At 36.1% G+C, this 16063-nt stretch overlaps 1 protein-coding gene across 1 annotated transcript in view; it reads right to left on the bottom strand.

The window, feature by feature from the left end:
* The window catches only part of Vegfc (vascular endothelial growth factor C), a 103257-nt gene that overhangs the window by 11491 nt on the left and 75703 nt on the right, over window positions 1-16063 (bottom strand). Inside the window, exon 4 of the mRNA XM_036166422.1 lies at window positions 6726-6877. Coding sequence (XP_036022315.1) covers window positions 6726-6877 — 152 coding nt within the window. The remainder of the gene's footprint in view (window positions 1-6725; window positions 6878-16063) is intronic.

Below are 16063 nucleotides of genomic sequence, written 5' to 3'. Positions count from 1 at the left end.
TAAATTAATCACCTTAATTTATTTGTAGTTTTATAGCACAATTGACAAAATTTTATATTCTTTAGCTGCAAAATGATTTTTTGATATGAGTATAACCATAACCCTGCATATGCCAAGAAAGTAATTAAAGGGAATCCTAGCTACATCAACAATTTGGGTAAATATCAAGCTAGAGATTTGCTTTCTTAAATGTCAACTGTCGAGGTCACTGTAATTGAGGAACTTCAATTCTACAGATCCAGAAACCTTTTCAAAGATAGTTGTCTTAGTAGCAGAAGGAAGGATAGCTGGATTCTGGTGATGTAAAGGCTACAGAATTCTGGATAAAATCCTCCATTAGCTTCGTTCCATTTTTTTTTTTTTTTAGCTTAACTTCATTATTCAAGTCTCATGAATACACTTTAATTTTTATATAGACATTTACTCAGTTACAGCTCTTCTATAGTGCTTAACAATGAATAAAATGTAGTAAAGCTTCGGGGGCATAGCTGAAAGGTGGTGTGTTTGTTTCTATATGTGTGTCTGCTATTATATTTTTGTTACTATAGTTCAGTTCTATACACACATACATACAAACACACTCAAGCCACATGTATACAACGTTGTGGGATATCTGTACACTGCGTGAAGGTGTATTGCTGTGATTGGTGTAATAAAAAGCTGAACAGCCAATGGCCAGGCAGGAGGTAGAGGGCGGGACTTCCAAGCACAGAGAGAGGAAGTAGGAGGATATAAATGAGGCACCAGAGAGATGCAGAATGAGTCAGACACACAGAATGGGAAATAATGGTAAAAGGCCACAAGCCAAAACATAGATTAATATAAATGAATTATTTAAAGTTATAGGAACTTGTGGGATAAGCCTAAGCTAAGGCCAAGCTTTCATAACTAACAATCAGTCTACATGTCATTATCTGGGATCTGGCTGGCAGGATAGAGAAAGACTTGATGCACAAAGTGGCCTTGTATTCAAAGTTGCCATCCAATAAAGCAAGAAACACATCTTAAGATTCTGAAGTTTAAAATATAAAGGCCAATAGTCAGTATTCCTACATCTAAACAATGCGCATATGCTTATTTGTCTTGAGTAGGATTTTGTTGATCCCTGTGAGCTGTTGCCTTGTCTGTGATGTGGCTTGCCTGTGTTCTGTTAGTCTGCTGACTGACTGGAAGAAGAGTGGACAGAGGCAGGTTTTGTCCAGTTCTCAATGAAAAAGATGGTGCATAAGTCTAATGGATGCATTTCATAAATTTGACAAGCATTAATTGAAAGCATAAGAAAGTATTTCATTAGTTTAGAAAGCAAATTGAAAATATCAAATACCTTTTCTTCTTATATAGTTCCAAACAACTGTTCTAAAGCATTACTGTGTCACAAAAGGCTGCCCACCACTGGATATGAAGCAGTCATGCTGTATGGTCACTGACTGATTAACTGAGCAGAGTACTGGCGTTTTAAACTGTATGATTAGGTCTTCATTTATCATGGTCTCTTATCACTTGTTCTCCCTCTCTGTTCTTGATTCAGCTGGGAACACATGAGAATAGGAAGAAGCAAAGTGCTAGAGAGGTCCCCAGAAATCCACAAACATACCACCACTGTAGACTACTGGCAATGGTCTAGAGAAAGCCAGAACTGACCTAGTCTGGTGATCGGATGGCCAAACACCCTAACTGTTGTGCTAGAAATCTCATCCAATGACGGAGAGAAGCAGATGCAAAGATCCACGGCCAGGCCCCAGGTGGAGCTCCAGGAGAGAAGGAGAAGGGATTGTATGAGTGAGAATTGTTGAGACCAAGATTGGAAAAAGCACAGGGACAAATAGCTAATGGAAACACATGAACTATGAACCAATAGCTGAGGACCACCCAACTTGATCAGGCCCTCTGGATAAGTGAGATACTTGAATAGCTTGAACTGTTTGGGAGGCACCCAGGCAGTGGGACCGGGACCTGTCCTTAGTGCATGAGCTGGCTGTTTGGAACCTGGAGTTTATGCAGGGACACTTTGCTCAGCCTGGAAGGAGGGGACTGGACCTGCCTGGACTGAATCTACCAGGCTGAGCTTAATCCCCAGGGGAGTCTTGGCCCTGGAGGAGATGGGAATGTGGAGGAGGGGCTGGGGGGGAAGGTGGGAGTGGGGGGGGGGAGGAGAGGGGAATCCAGGGCTGATATGTAAAATTAAATTAAATTATAAAATTAAAAAAAAACTGTATGATTTAGGAGAGGAGGGATCCGGGTGAACAAGGTATGTGGAGCAGGTATCAAAACCTCTGCTTTATTTGTTTTTACAGAGGTTTTAGTAGTACGGAGCAATAAAAATTACTACATCAGTTTGTCAGATTTTATTTCCTCATTGAATTTAAATGAATTAAATTAAGCCAGAGAATGCATAAAGTTATGTAACCAGAAATGCAGTAAAAATTATGTCAATGTCTCTGGACTTAGTACCTTGTCACAACCATACTTCACTAGCAGGAAACTAAAACCAAACCAAATGACAATTACATGACCTCAAAATAACTCCCTGATGTCAGGAGTACAAGGGAAGGAGATATGAATAGGTGTAACATGGGATTTCAAGGGCCATGGAATTCTTCTGTGTAATAATATCATGGTGGATACATGACATTAGTCATTGGCCCAATTATAGAATGTACTACAAGGAGAACTCTCATGTAGCCTGTGGAATTTTATTAATTATAATACTAGCTCATCAATAAAAAAAAATATACCTCGTCTTCTTTATATCTTTCCCTTCACAAGAACTGACATAGTATATCAACCAGGTTAAAATAATAATTATTTTCTATTTTATGAGCATTAAAACACATAAAACGTTTTGGTTATACTGAAATTTGTCTCACTATTTTTCAGTACACAAAACTTTCTACTCTACCTCAATACCTTCAAAAAAAGAAATAAATAAATAAAATTCCTTAAGCTGATGTTCAATGGTTTAAAAGCATAGCTTAGTATTTTGAATTTATCACTCTAATTTTCCTATCTGCTGGGATAAATCACAGGCACAATGTCAATGAAGAAGTACTGGTAGAATTACACTTTGTTGGTTCTTCTCCTAGTGAACCAGCCAGCCACAGAAATGATGTGATGTCAAAGACAATCTTTGATAAACCAGACCATTTGGCTACTATGTAATATCTCGTTAGAAAAAAATTAATGCTGTAGGGTTCAAACAATGCTTCTTTTGACTGAGTTTTACTGGTAAATTCATTCATGCCAAGAACTCCTAAATGAGCATCTTAGAATATATAAACATATATTCTATCTGTATCAATAAACAAATGCATATATTCATATATAATCTATACCCATATATTTATACATAAACATATGTATATATTCTGTATCTCTCTATATAAACACACACACACGTATATATAGTATCTATATAGAGAGAATACTGTAGAAAATGATGAGCAGACACATACTTTAAGATTTCAAAAAATAATGATGTATAGAACATCCTAAAATGCGTTCTTTTGAATGCTGAGGAAAAATTCTTTCTGATCAGAGAGTTTATGATTATGCCTCAATTTATGTCTTAATGTAATGGGAGTATCCTATCCCTACTCTTTTACAAATGTTAGTAAATTATTTTTATGCTCATCTGTTTATTTATATTTAAAGAATATGACTAATGTATGATCTTCAAATTTAAAAGGAAAACTGGCCAACTAAAGCTGGAAAAAGAAAATGTCATGACTTTTGAACTTTTAAGCAATGGGACTGGGGATCTATTACAGATTAATGGACTAAAGATATTGAGTTCTCAAGTCTTAAATAAGAAGGTGCCTGGGCTTTGTATCTTCTGTCCTCTTCAGCAAAGGTAAGAGTCCTTACAATAATGAAACCCTCCCCTTAAATCCCAATAAATGTAACTTCTTACTATCAAGCACTTTATATTTAGTATTTTAGTACCAACATTTTATAACAATTCAGTAAGCAAATAAAAGATGAATTATAATCTGAGCTAGAATTTTCTATTTTCCAACCCCCTTTATCTTTCTTTTCAAGTTGACACTGCTTCAAAGACTGACATTGTATCACAGTTGGTTTCAAATAATAATTTGCAGCCATTTTATGATGCATTAAGTACAGTTCAAGATGCTTTTACTACATTGAACCTTTTCATGCCATTTAACTATCTATAAAACTTCCTATTCTCACCTTATATTTTTACAAAAATACAAGGATACCTAGGCTGATGTTCATTTCTTCAAAATCACAGCCTTAGTCTTCTCATTATTTAATACTATATTGATTTAATGGACTAAAATCTAATTAAATCATCCTAATCATTGCCACTAGACTGTTCAATTTCCTTACGTCTTCACTGGACATTATAGGTATCAACCAACTAATCAATAAATTCACCACTAGTAGTTTTAAGATACCTGCCAGGCAGTGGTGGCTCACACCTTTAATCCCAGCACTTAGAAGGCAGAGGTAGGCAGATCTCTGTGAGTTCAAAGCTAGCCTGGTCTACACAGTAAGTTCCAGGACAAAGCTACAGAGAGAAATCATATCTTGAAACAAGATACTTGTGTCTTTACATAATATAATTGTTCTCATTCTCTCTCTCTCTCTCTCTCTCTCTCTCTCTCTCTCTCTCTCTCTCTCTGTGTGTGTGTGTGTGTGTGTGTGTGTGTGTGTGTTCTTCTACCCTTCTATGATTACACCCTTCTATTTCTATTTTGTAGTACATTGATTTGTCTGTCGTATTTGCCATGGAAACATAATCACTTATCAATTTAATAGAATATAGTACCTGTGAAATAAGCCAACTCAATGTATATGTAATAACACGGTTATATCTCTAAAGCATAATATGCAGAGCAAAAAGCAGTGCTGCCATCTTAACACAGAAGCCGTGCTGACTGTGGAATTTCAATCAGACAAATGCAATGGAAAACCTTCATCTGAGCACTAAGAAATGGATGCGGCCTTAGAAAGGAAGAAAAGAAAGAGAACTTACTCTAAGCTAAAATCATAATAGAAACAAGATACAGAGCAGGAAATGACTTTGTGACCAGGAAATCAGATTTTGTAAAACACAGAGAATATTGACACGTAAGATGACAAAGAAAAATGGTGGTGAGAAATTTGTGCCCAATTCTTTAAGCAACAGATGGCACCATTCTTGTGTAAGTAAGCTTTAAAAGACTTTTAAAGCTTACTTACAATAGTAGACAGGAATGGGGGAAAAGACTTGGTACCAAGAGACTGACTTGACAATGATATGCTAAATCCGACGTCCACACAGAATAAAGTGGATGACTATAAGTGAGGAGAATTAAGTGTAAGTTGGAAGAGGTATCTCCTTTTCCTCTCAAATGATGACTAATTCTTGTGTGGGATAAAAGATGCATTAATTAGGGATAACTGAAATTTCAAAGTCTCAAAAGAATATGAGAACTTTGTGCTTCAAAAAACAGAGAAATAGAATGGATTGAACTAATCTTTTGGTTTAACACATAGCTAAGATAATTGTATGGAAATAAAAAATATGTGTCGAAAATTACTGACAAGCAAGAATATGATCAGATCTTCAAATGAAATTTTGGGAACCATGAACACAAAGATGATACCTGAAATTCTCAGAATGGATGCTTTGCCCAAGGAAATAAGGTCGAGAAAATTGACCAGCTCTCCAAGGGCTGCATGAATGAGATGACAGGGAGGACCCACTCTTCAGTTAAAATGGTTGTTTTTCCTTCTTATATTACCCTGGTTTTCTTCAGAGATATCTGTGAGATTTTTTCTTCCTCAAGCCAAGGAGGACAGATTCGTGCTAATGTCTGGCTATAACTGAGTTCCCTAAAATGTCCTGAAGAGAGTCAATTATCTGTCAACTTAAGTTGAGCATCTTGAAGAGATCCCATGGGAAGACCACTCTTAGTGCGGTGCACTTTCTGTTGAGGCCTCAAAGGTGAGTGTGTTTTTAATATTTTGTGCTACTTTTGTCCATCTGCTTATGCTGTTATAATAAATGCTGGAATTATGTATGATCCTACTACATAGGAATAAAAAAGAACACTGAGCTCCATCTCTGTCTGGGGCTTCAAAGTTCCTAGGAACCAAATGACAACAAAAATTATTCCAATATAACTTATTCACTGTGTCCAAATTGATGCTCTGCCCTTCCCTTTAAAAATTGCTACTCTTTGCTATCCTAAAAGAGCGATAGGAAAACAACTTGAATGTTAAATGACAGTATGAATGTTATTTCAAGTAATATGAAGGGAAAAGTCAAGTAATTAAGTATGATTTCAATAGTCTTTGCTGAAACAAGAAATAGGAAGCTATATTTCAACTATATGTTACTGTATCATCATAATATGTATGGTTGATATTTGTTTTAAACTTAAATCATTAAGGCTTAAATTTTTAAGCTTTAGCATAATTTCTAAGTGGCTACTCAATTTCACAGATGTTAAATCAATGTGACTACTTCATTAGTTGTATGAACAGTGGTGGGATGTGCACCATTCTACAGAATGCCCTTTTATATGGTGAACTACCCTGCTTATTCAATGGGTAGTCAATATAATTCTACTATTATTGTATAATATTTTATGTTTTGTATTCGATGAGAAATATAACCATCTTTATAAAATTTACTTTAATAAACTTGTGTTTATTTGAAGATAGTTTTAAGTTAGGAGAAGATGTAGAAAAGAACAGACTTAATTCATACTCACTGTGATAATGTTGCTGGTAGAGAACGTCTAATAATTGAATGAACTTGTCTGTAAACGTCCAGTTTAGACATGCATCGGCAGGAAGTATGATTGGCAAAACTGATTGTGACTGGTTTGGGGCCTTGAGAGAGAGGCACTGTAATTTCAAACAACTACAAAGGGACAAAAAGAAGAAAAATATTATATAGATGCTACCAAGGACTTCTATGCTAAATGTTGGAGTCCAAAAGAGTGCATGAGATTAGCTTGTTATGACTTGGTTTTGCATAACATAGGCAGAGCATTAGTGCTTTTCAAATGGTAACAAAATAAAAAGTGGTTTGCTCCTAAATACTACCTTCCATCAAAATAATAAATATTTCAGATGCTTATATCATATCACTAGCTATGGATTATAAGTATGATGAGCAACTAATGACATAGAACAGAGCAGTGACAGACCAGTGTGTTCAAGGAAAAAGAATTATTTCCGAGTCCTGGATTACTCAGTACCAGGGTCTTAAAAGCCTAGGGATTTAAAATGCAACACAGATTATCTGTAGTAAATATCTTCCTGACTTATGAGCAAAGCTACTGGACACAGCCTAGAAATGCTTAGTTAAGTCCTATTTTATGTAAACCAAATCCGTAGACATAAATTACAGTTATAAAACTCATTTTCATTCCAAGTGGAATTTCTTCTTGAATGTTTTACACATCTCAGATCTCAAGAATTTACAACATTTAAAATAAAAACAAGTGATCTATTATTTTAACAAACAAAGCTGTGTTATTGCACTCTTGACAGACCTTATAAAAAGGAGCTGAAAATAAAGTGGGGGCATTTTACATGCTGTTGGACTCGAGTCTAAAGATGAGATGTGACTAAGGTGTTTTCTGCATTTCTAGTTTGCAGAGAACCACAGGTCTCAGAAAGGGCAGGAGGAGCAACCTATAGACTCAGTGGATTTCAATTTCTAAAGATCACAAGCCAACTTATTACTAGAAAGAATGGTAACCTTACCCATTAACTGCTTGTTTGTAAGATCTATTTATAGTTTTAAAAAATTGACAGTTGAAGCCTGTGTTACTCTGTATTGCCATAGCAATCTGAGAAGTGCTCCAAAGGGAGAAATGCCTCAGAGCTGTGGAACTGCTCCCTGCTTCCTGGCTGTAATTTCATGCCATCACTTAACAATTGCTGACAATGGTGAGGGGTTAAAATACATTTGACAGTTTTGGTCACACACCAGGAAGACCTTTTTGCTGAATTTTAAAGAAAGAAATACTATTATTTATGACATTGTGAGTGAATTTGAAGACCATGTAAAGTAAAATAAGCCAGGAATACAGGTACTATATGGTCTCATATGTATGTGCAAAATAAAGTAACAGATGTCATTAAAATTGAGAGTAGAAATGTTGGTTTCCAGAAACTGGGGAGGAATGATGGGCCATGCTGCAGTTAGGAGGTAATAGTAGCTCTGGGGTACCATTTCACAGTGAGGGGACCACTTACAGGGATTGTGTATTGTACATCTCAAAAAACCAGATGTATATTCAGTATTTTTGCAGAAATAACTTATAAATATTTGAGGAGATGGGCTTTTAACCTGATTACACAATGTATACATATTTAAACAATATGTAGTACACCATCAATATGTAATTCTGTGTTTTTAGTGTATCAAAATCAACTTACATTGAGGAAATAGGACCATTTAAATTATACGATGCACATTTTCTTTATTTGAAGGGTATTTAGATAACATTCAACAATTCAACTACTTTCTAGCAAAACATCACATGTTCATGAAAGACGGATATAAAATTATATATACCCAGAAAGGATATTTTTCTTTTTCTTTTTTAGCTGAGGATCGAACCCAGGGCCTTGCGCTTGCTAGGCGCGCACTCTACCACTGAGCTAAATTTCCAACTAAGGATATTTTTCTTAGTTTCCACATTTGAGAACTATGTGGGTTTGGAAAAGTGGTTAAGCTTTTCCACGGTATATTTTTTCTTTAATAATCAGTTAACTAAAGATAATAACTAATGTATTATTTCTTTGGATTGTTATGAAAATTATATAACAGTGTACATGAATATGATTATGTATATAGTTTTTTATAGAGATGATATTATTTGCATAAATTCTCAAGGCTATGTATTTTCCAGAATACTATACATTTTATAGATAATATATGATCTCAACATGCCAGAATTATGATTTTGAGCAGTTCTTTTCTGAGCATGAATTTGTTTATGCTGCTGACATGAAACTTCTCATTTGATGGCCAACATTCCTTATGTATAGATAGCTCTTTTATGAAAAACCTTGTAGGTCTACATAAGCTACAACTTTTCTTTTGTTTTAGGACTTGCACTAAGCCTATAATACCAATAAGTGGTATAGAGGATACATAGGTTGTGCATAAAAAGAGGAATTTTAATATATTTATCAATTATTCTTTAATTTTTGTGGCACTGGGGACAGAACTTGAGCTCTCTCATATGATGTAATGCTGAGCTGTGCTTCAGTTCTTAATATTTTTATAGTTCTATATGATTTCACTTGCATATTTTAACATATCTTCCATTATATAAGCAATGATAGCAAGGCATATAGGTCAGTAAATAAAGGTGTAATAATGATTATATAATAAACAGGTAAATATTTGTGTCTAGAGCTGCAGGAGAGCTTTGTAAGAGCTGTCAGTATCAAAGTTGTGAATAAAATCATGAGCACAGCTGTGATGTGCTGTGAGATCATTGAGAACGGAAAGAGAACGCATGTAATAATAGAATGCTGGGGAACAGGAACATAGAGGAGGCAGAGAAAACAAATATCTTGTGAGAAGCTAAATTACTCAGGGGGAAGCCCAGAGGGAATGCGCAATGGAAGCTGAGCCAAAGAAAGAGAAAAGAACTTGAAAATGGCGCCTTTGATTCAGTGTTAGGCAAGTATCCCCACCCCCCAAATGGTTGGGACTGGGTGGAGACTAGAAACACTACAAGTAGCTATGCAGGCAGTGGGTGGGCAAAATCTCTAGGAGAGGAGCAGCAAAGTGAACTAGGGGGACAGAAAGAGAGACCAGTATGACTGGAAAAGGACTCAGAGATGGCAGACCATTGGGGGCATCTGCTGTTAAAGGTTTCTATTGCACCATTGGTATTACCTTACATGACGAGGCAGCACAGAATCCAACAGTGACAGAGAAGACAGTTTTGGAGATAATACCTATGCCAAAGGGTTGAAGTACCCCACCCCAAGCCTTGGCAGCAGCATCTCTACCCACAATGCTGCTGGCACTCCAAGTTCCATCCACCCAGTTATCTAAGGGGGGAAGAGGACCAGAAGGCCACTATGGGCAGCCTAAGTGATCATGGAACCATTCTTATAAGCATGTAGATAATATTCACCCACGTATAGGTTGTATTTAATAGCAAGAGCTTTGAAGAATGTTCTTGTCAGATGCAGGACAGTTAAACTGTGTATTAATAAAGCACATTCTTAGAAAAATCAACATAGCTGTGAGCATCTGAAGGTAGGAAGAGGTGTGTGCATGTATAAATATGGAAAGGGATGATCTAGGAGGTAAAGAGGCTTAAAGTCAGAACACTGTGTATAGCTGCCTCTGTCATAAGCTTACAGCTTTAATAAGCATGCCAGCTACCGTGGTGCTTTGGCATTAACCAAACGCAAGGAAAACAAAATCACAACTAATGTCCCATTTCACTGTGGCTAAGTTGGCACTAGGGAAGCTGCACTGAGTTACTGTGACCTACAGGGACAAACCGGCTGAAAGCAAGAGACTTTCCTTGCAAAGCGTTTGACAAGTTTTTCAGGGAGTTTTCTTCATTCTGTAGTTGATGATGTCAGTGAGGAAAGGTTAGGGATCCAGAGAAAGTTTTGATTAATGCGAAAAGTAGAATTCTTTATACTTAGGTTGTATCCATCTATCAACTTGGAAAACACTGACAATTATGTGTGTGTAGTGAGGCTAAATGCACCTATGCCAGCTTTTGCTGCATACTCAAGGGACTTCTCTCCTTTCCAACTTCCTTTTGTATTGCCCTGTATGTGTATGTCGACGGAAATATGTCTAACATTTTAAATTTTGTAAATGTCCTAATTTGCATGTTAATTTGTGATTTTTCAATAACTATGCTAAATTCAATATTACTTAGAATGAATGCATAGGCCTCTTTTCCTAATCAGATGATATATGCTTAGAAAGCATAAACTTTAAAACACAAGTCGATAATCAATCACTGCAAGTACATTTTAAAAATGGATGTGCCACTTTAAACAAAATATACATATTCTTCAAACATTTGGTTGCTTTTGTCTTTAGTCATTCCCTAGTATGAAACAAGAACCAAATGTTGGAGGTTTTTTGTTTTTGGTTTTTTTGAGACAGGGTTTCTCTGTGTAGCTTTGCACCTTTCCTGGATCTTGCTCTGTAGACCAGGCTGGCCTCAAACTCACAAAGATCCGCCTGGCTCTGCCTCCTGAGGGCTGGGATTAAAAGCGTGGGCCACCACCACCCGGTGAGTTGGAGGTCTTAAAGAATAACAGGTAATGGGTAGAGTCTTGGAATTGCCATTTATAATTGTAGCTTAGGAACAGTTATCATAATCCTAAATCTCCAATCCATTATCTATAAAATAATGATGATAATGGTGATGTCTACTGATGAGTTTGGATTCTGCCTTCTCCCCACTCCTTTTTTTAAAAAAAAAAAAAAACCACAACAACAGCTGCCAAGATTAATGTAAATATTTGTTAAATAGAATCTGATGTTTATCTTTTTGTTACTGTTTAAACTTTTTCCCTTGTTCATATCATCAATAATTTATTTATTGAGTATCTATAAACAGCAAAGGTCCATACTGTTCCTTGCTCCAGCATGATAGCTGTCATTAATGATGTTTATCCGTAAGCAGCTCATGGTTAGTAGTATAATCAGTAAGAGTGAATGGCAACACACATGTGTGTATGTACTGATCACACACACGTACATGTGGTTGCACACACATGAACACACCACAGTGACAGATACTGGGGAAAAGTTTTAAGGGACCATATAGTTTCTAATGATGCTCTTAGTAAAGAGAAAACTGTGGTGAACCTTCATGTGATGTCTTCTCTGTCCATTATGTTACATCTAAAAACTTAACAACAATCTTCTGTCAGTAGATTCTATATAAACATATTGATGTTTGAAACAGCAAGTGCATTCTACCATGCTTCAAAACTATCTCACACTGTTTTCAGACTAATTTCTGTTTTAATCTGTACATAGCAGCACTTTTTTTATTCACTTTAAGTCTAAAGTATAAAATTCAGGCATGGTTTACAGAATTAAATAATGTTCCATATCCAATGTGTCTATTCAGTAGGTACTAAAAGATAGCACAATCTGTGTAAAAATGTATTCAGTTACAGCCTGATATTTATTAAAATAGTTTTATGCTATGAAGAAAGTACTTCCAGAACAACACATAATATTAATTCATATTTGATCTAATATTTAAGTGGTAAAAATATTCTTTATGAACAGGTGTCATATATGTTTATATGCTTTGTTTTGGTTTGGGGATAAATTTTAAAAAGGCATGCATATAAATAAGGCATTCTTTAAAGTCAAAAAATTGAAAAACATCTGATTTTATATTCTGTCTGTGTGTGCCAAGTAAAGAGAAATGGGAAATATTTCTGACTTTAGGTTCTCTATTGTTATCTACTGGCATTCTTTAATAAGAATATATAATGATCAATTCTCACCAACAAGAATGGATTTCAAATAAAGCACACTTTGAGACAATAGTGTTTACTCAGCATAGCAACTGCTGTAGATCAACACTTCCCATTTCCGTACACCTCACAGGCTGTTCAAGAAAAAGTGCAGAACTTCTTGGTCAGGAATATACTGGGCTACAGTTTATTGCTAAATTCAAAGGGAGTATTTTTGGATACTAATATGATCAAAACTGAGGCTTTTCAAACATCTTCATGTCTAAAATACAATTTGCATTTCCTCTAACTATCCTAACTTTGAGCACATTTAACACAAAAATAAAAGGCTGTGGCTAGAGGGTATGATAGCAATAGTAAAATCAGACTTAAAACTACCAAACATTTAAACTAATAATTTCTAAAAATGGGAAAAGACGAAAGTTCAAAGTTCAGCCTAGCTGTCAAACTTAGTGTTCCAGCTGCACATGCAGCTGTTCAAAACCTGTGGAACATAGATAGAAGACAGTTTTGACATCCAGCTCTGAACTAAATTTTAACATACTGTCATGCAGGATTCATACACTGTGTTACAAATAGGTTAAAACCCCAAATCAGGAGTTTTCAGAGTACTCGATAGAATTTTAACATATCAATATCTTTATTGAACCAATTTAGCATGTTCTACAGATGCCTTCATTACTCTCTTCAGGAAAATATGACTATTGCAAAACTTTCTGCTAACTCTTCCTGGGCTCTTTCTCCCCATCAAGATGAAATCTATCTTCTAGACTTTACTTGCCAAATATTAACTTGCTAGAGATACAGCACAAATCACATTCTATTTATCCAATATATGAATATATATGAGTGGAATAAATGAATCTTTCACACTACTGCAGCCTTCTGGAAAAAGGGTTTCCAGCTACAGAACAAAGCAATAGTGCCCATTTTTACTACAAGATTCCAGTCTATACTGAGGCACCAATATATTATGATACAAAGAGATTATGACACATTTTATTTAAATATAGACAGGAATGATTTGAGGAATACCTATGTTTATATGATGTTTTATAAAAATAATGAAACATAAATTGAGAATTCTTTTCGTGATGGAAACACAGCATTTTAAACAATGCTCAGAATTAGCTCATGAAAGCTAGGCTCTGGCCTGGTGCTAACAATTATGCAAAAAGAGCCCAGTTTCTTCAGGCCTCCCAGTGAGATCCATGGCCCTAGTAACTTATTCCCATCTTTAGGATGGCATGTAGGGTAGAAAGGAATATTCGAGAGCTTCTTACACCAGGCATGAGGCTTCAAAGACATCTTCCTCTGCCTCCACTTTCACCACCAAATAATTTACTGTCTGCAAGACTTACTTTAGCTTTCGGTTTTTGTCTCCGACAGATACAACTTCACAGGAGAAAACACACTCAGGGCATGTTTACGCAAGAGAGGAAGATGGCATCCAGTCTGGATGTTTCTGGATGTTCAAGGGGGATGCCTCTGAGCAGTTGTTATTGATTACTCCAGTTTGGAATGCTCAGCCCATGTGGTTTTACTTTGCAACTAGAAACTGGCTTCCTCATGCATTCTGATAACCTGCCTTTCACAGAGACCCATAAGAAAACATTTCTATGAAGTTTCCATTAAAAAAAGAAATCAACAATCCAGACACAACATTCTAAGTCCTGGTGTTCTTAAAGTTTATATGACTCAGACTGATAACTTTGATTGCTCAAATATGTGTCTGAAACTTCAACAAAACAAAGCTTCGTGTTTTGTTTTTTAATATTTGTTTGGGTTTTTTGTTTTGTTTTGTTTTTGTTTTTCCTTTTACCTTAAAGAAATTTAGCAGTAAGAAAGTTTTTTTTTTTTTAAATTGGAGAGAAATCGTCACACATTCTCACATGTAAATTGGTAAGGTATATATATATATATATATATATATATATATATATATATATATATATGTATATATATGTATATATATGTATATATATGCATATATATATATATGAGAAAGTTATCAAGTAGATGTAACAAACTGTATTAAAAAGAGAAAACATAACTGACCATTCCATCCTGCCTTTGGGAGTTTCCTGCTTTAGCCACTTGGGATAGACAGCTCATTGAATAGACTTCCATAAACCGGTGGAGTCCTCATTCATAACACCTACATGACTTTTAATGATGATGAATATTAATTTTATTGTATAAGTTGAGTTTTAATTTTGTGTATGTATGTGCAGAAGTAGAGGATATATACAGTAGAGAAGGTGGATCCCCTGAAGCTGAAGTTAAAGGCCTTTGTGAACTACCAGATCTTGGTGCTGGGAATTGAACTCTGGTCCTGTATAAGATCAGCATTCCTAACCTCTGAGTGATCTCTCCAGCCCCAAATACAATTATCTTGGCCATACATTAAATCCTATTTGGATAAGATGTATATGTTACAACTTACTGTAAAACACTATAAGATACCACTCATTTAACTGAATTTAAGTTAAGTGCATTCTTTTAATCTAACCAAAACCATGCAGGAGGATCCTGTGGGTAGGAGGAAAGCATGGTTTTACAAAACGAAATGAAGTAGTGGCTGAGGTAAGTAACGAATCATGAATAACAATAAATAATGAATGCTGATTTTACCTTGGCATTTGTTCTTTTTCTCTTCTGATAAATAAATTTGCTATTAATAAGCACATTAAACTTCACTTCAAATAATGATTAAAGCAACATGATGCTTTCTCCCAAATCAAAAATTAATAGACCCAGCCACATCACCAGAATTCGATGTTCAACATCACTCTAATACCTGCACCCTTTAGTATTTTCAAACTCAAAAGCCAGCATACCCTCAACTCGACCTCGGATCTTGAAGTAACATCCTTCTACTCAAGTGTTCATTCTACTCAGGCCAAGTGTTTACCACGTGCCAAGTGTGGCACTGTATTCTCTAGGTTAATGAACACGTTTTGTTTCCTTGGAGTTAAGGGAAAAGAATAAAGAACACAAATAAAAACATGACAGATGAGGTGATGATGGCGAACGACGGGTAACAAAAGCAGCTATGGAACAATACAGCACGATGGCGTGGAAACGCAGAGATTGTCTTGTGTAAGTAACCCTGAGGGTGAGCAGAGCCTCACCGGGTAAATGGGGACTGGGGGACCGAGTAGGAAGACATCAGGTGGTGTTTCTGATAGGCCGCACAACACTGAAATGATGGGCAGGTGAACAGCTCTGTGATCCAAGAGTTAAGGGAATCTAAGGAGCAGTGAAAGGCAGCTTTTGAGGGTCAAAGCAATGAGAGATGGGAGCTGAGAGCAAGGGATTATGGCGGGCCCAAGAAATCACATCTTAAAGAAGGGAACGACAAAACGCATTCAACTTTCGGTCTCTGTGGATGAGGGGACATGCTTTTCTGGGTATTCCCACAGGCCAACACAAGCTTATCAGTACACTGGATGGATAAATGCCGGCCCAGACTCGAGAATACAGTACGACTGGAAGGAGTTTACGTCACTACAAAATGTTGCAAGTGTGTTGCTGGAAGGAACTCAGTATGGATGTGGGACAGTAGCTGTTAGATTCTTGTTTTAGGGTCCTAGTC

This window comes from Onychomys torridus, chromosome 17, assembly GCF_903995425.1.
Source record: "Onychomys torridus chromosome 17, mOncTor1.1, whole genome shotgun sequence".
NCBI classification, from domain to species: Eukaryota; Metazoa; Chordata; class Mammalia; order Rodentia; family Cricetidae; genus Onychomys; species Onychomys torridus.
The sequence above is the reverse complement of the archived record's forward strand: the minus strand, read 5'-3'. Positions and strand labels throughout refer to the sequence as shown.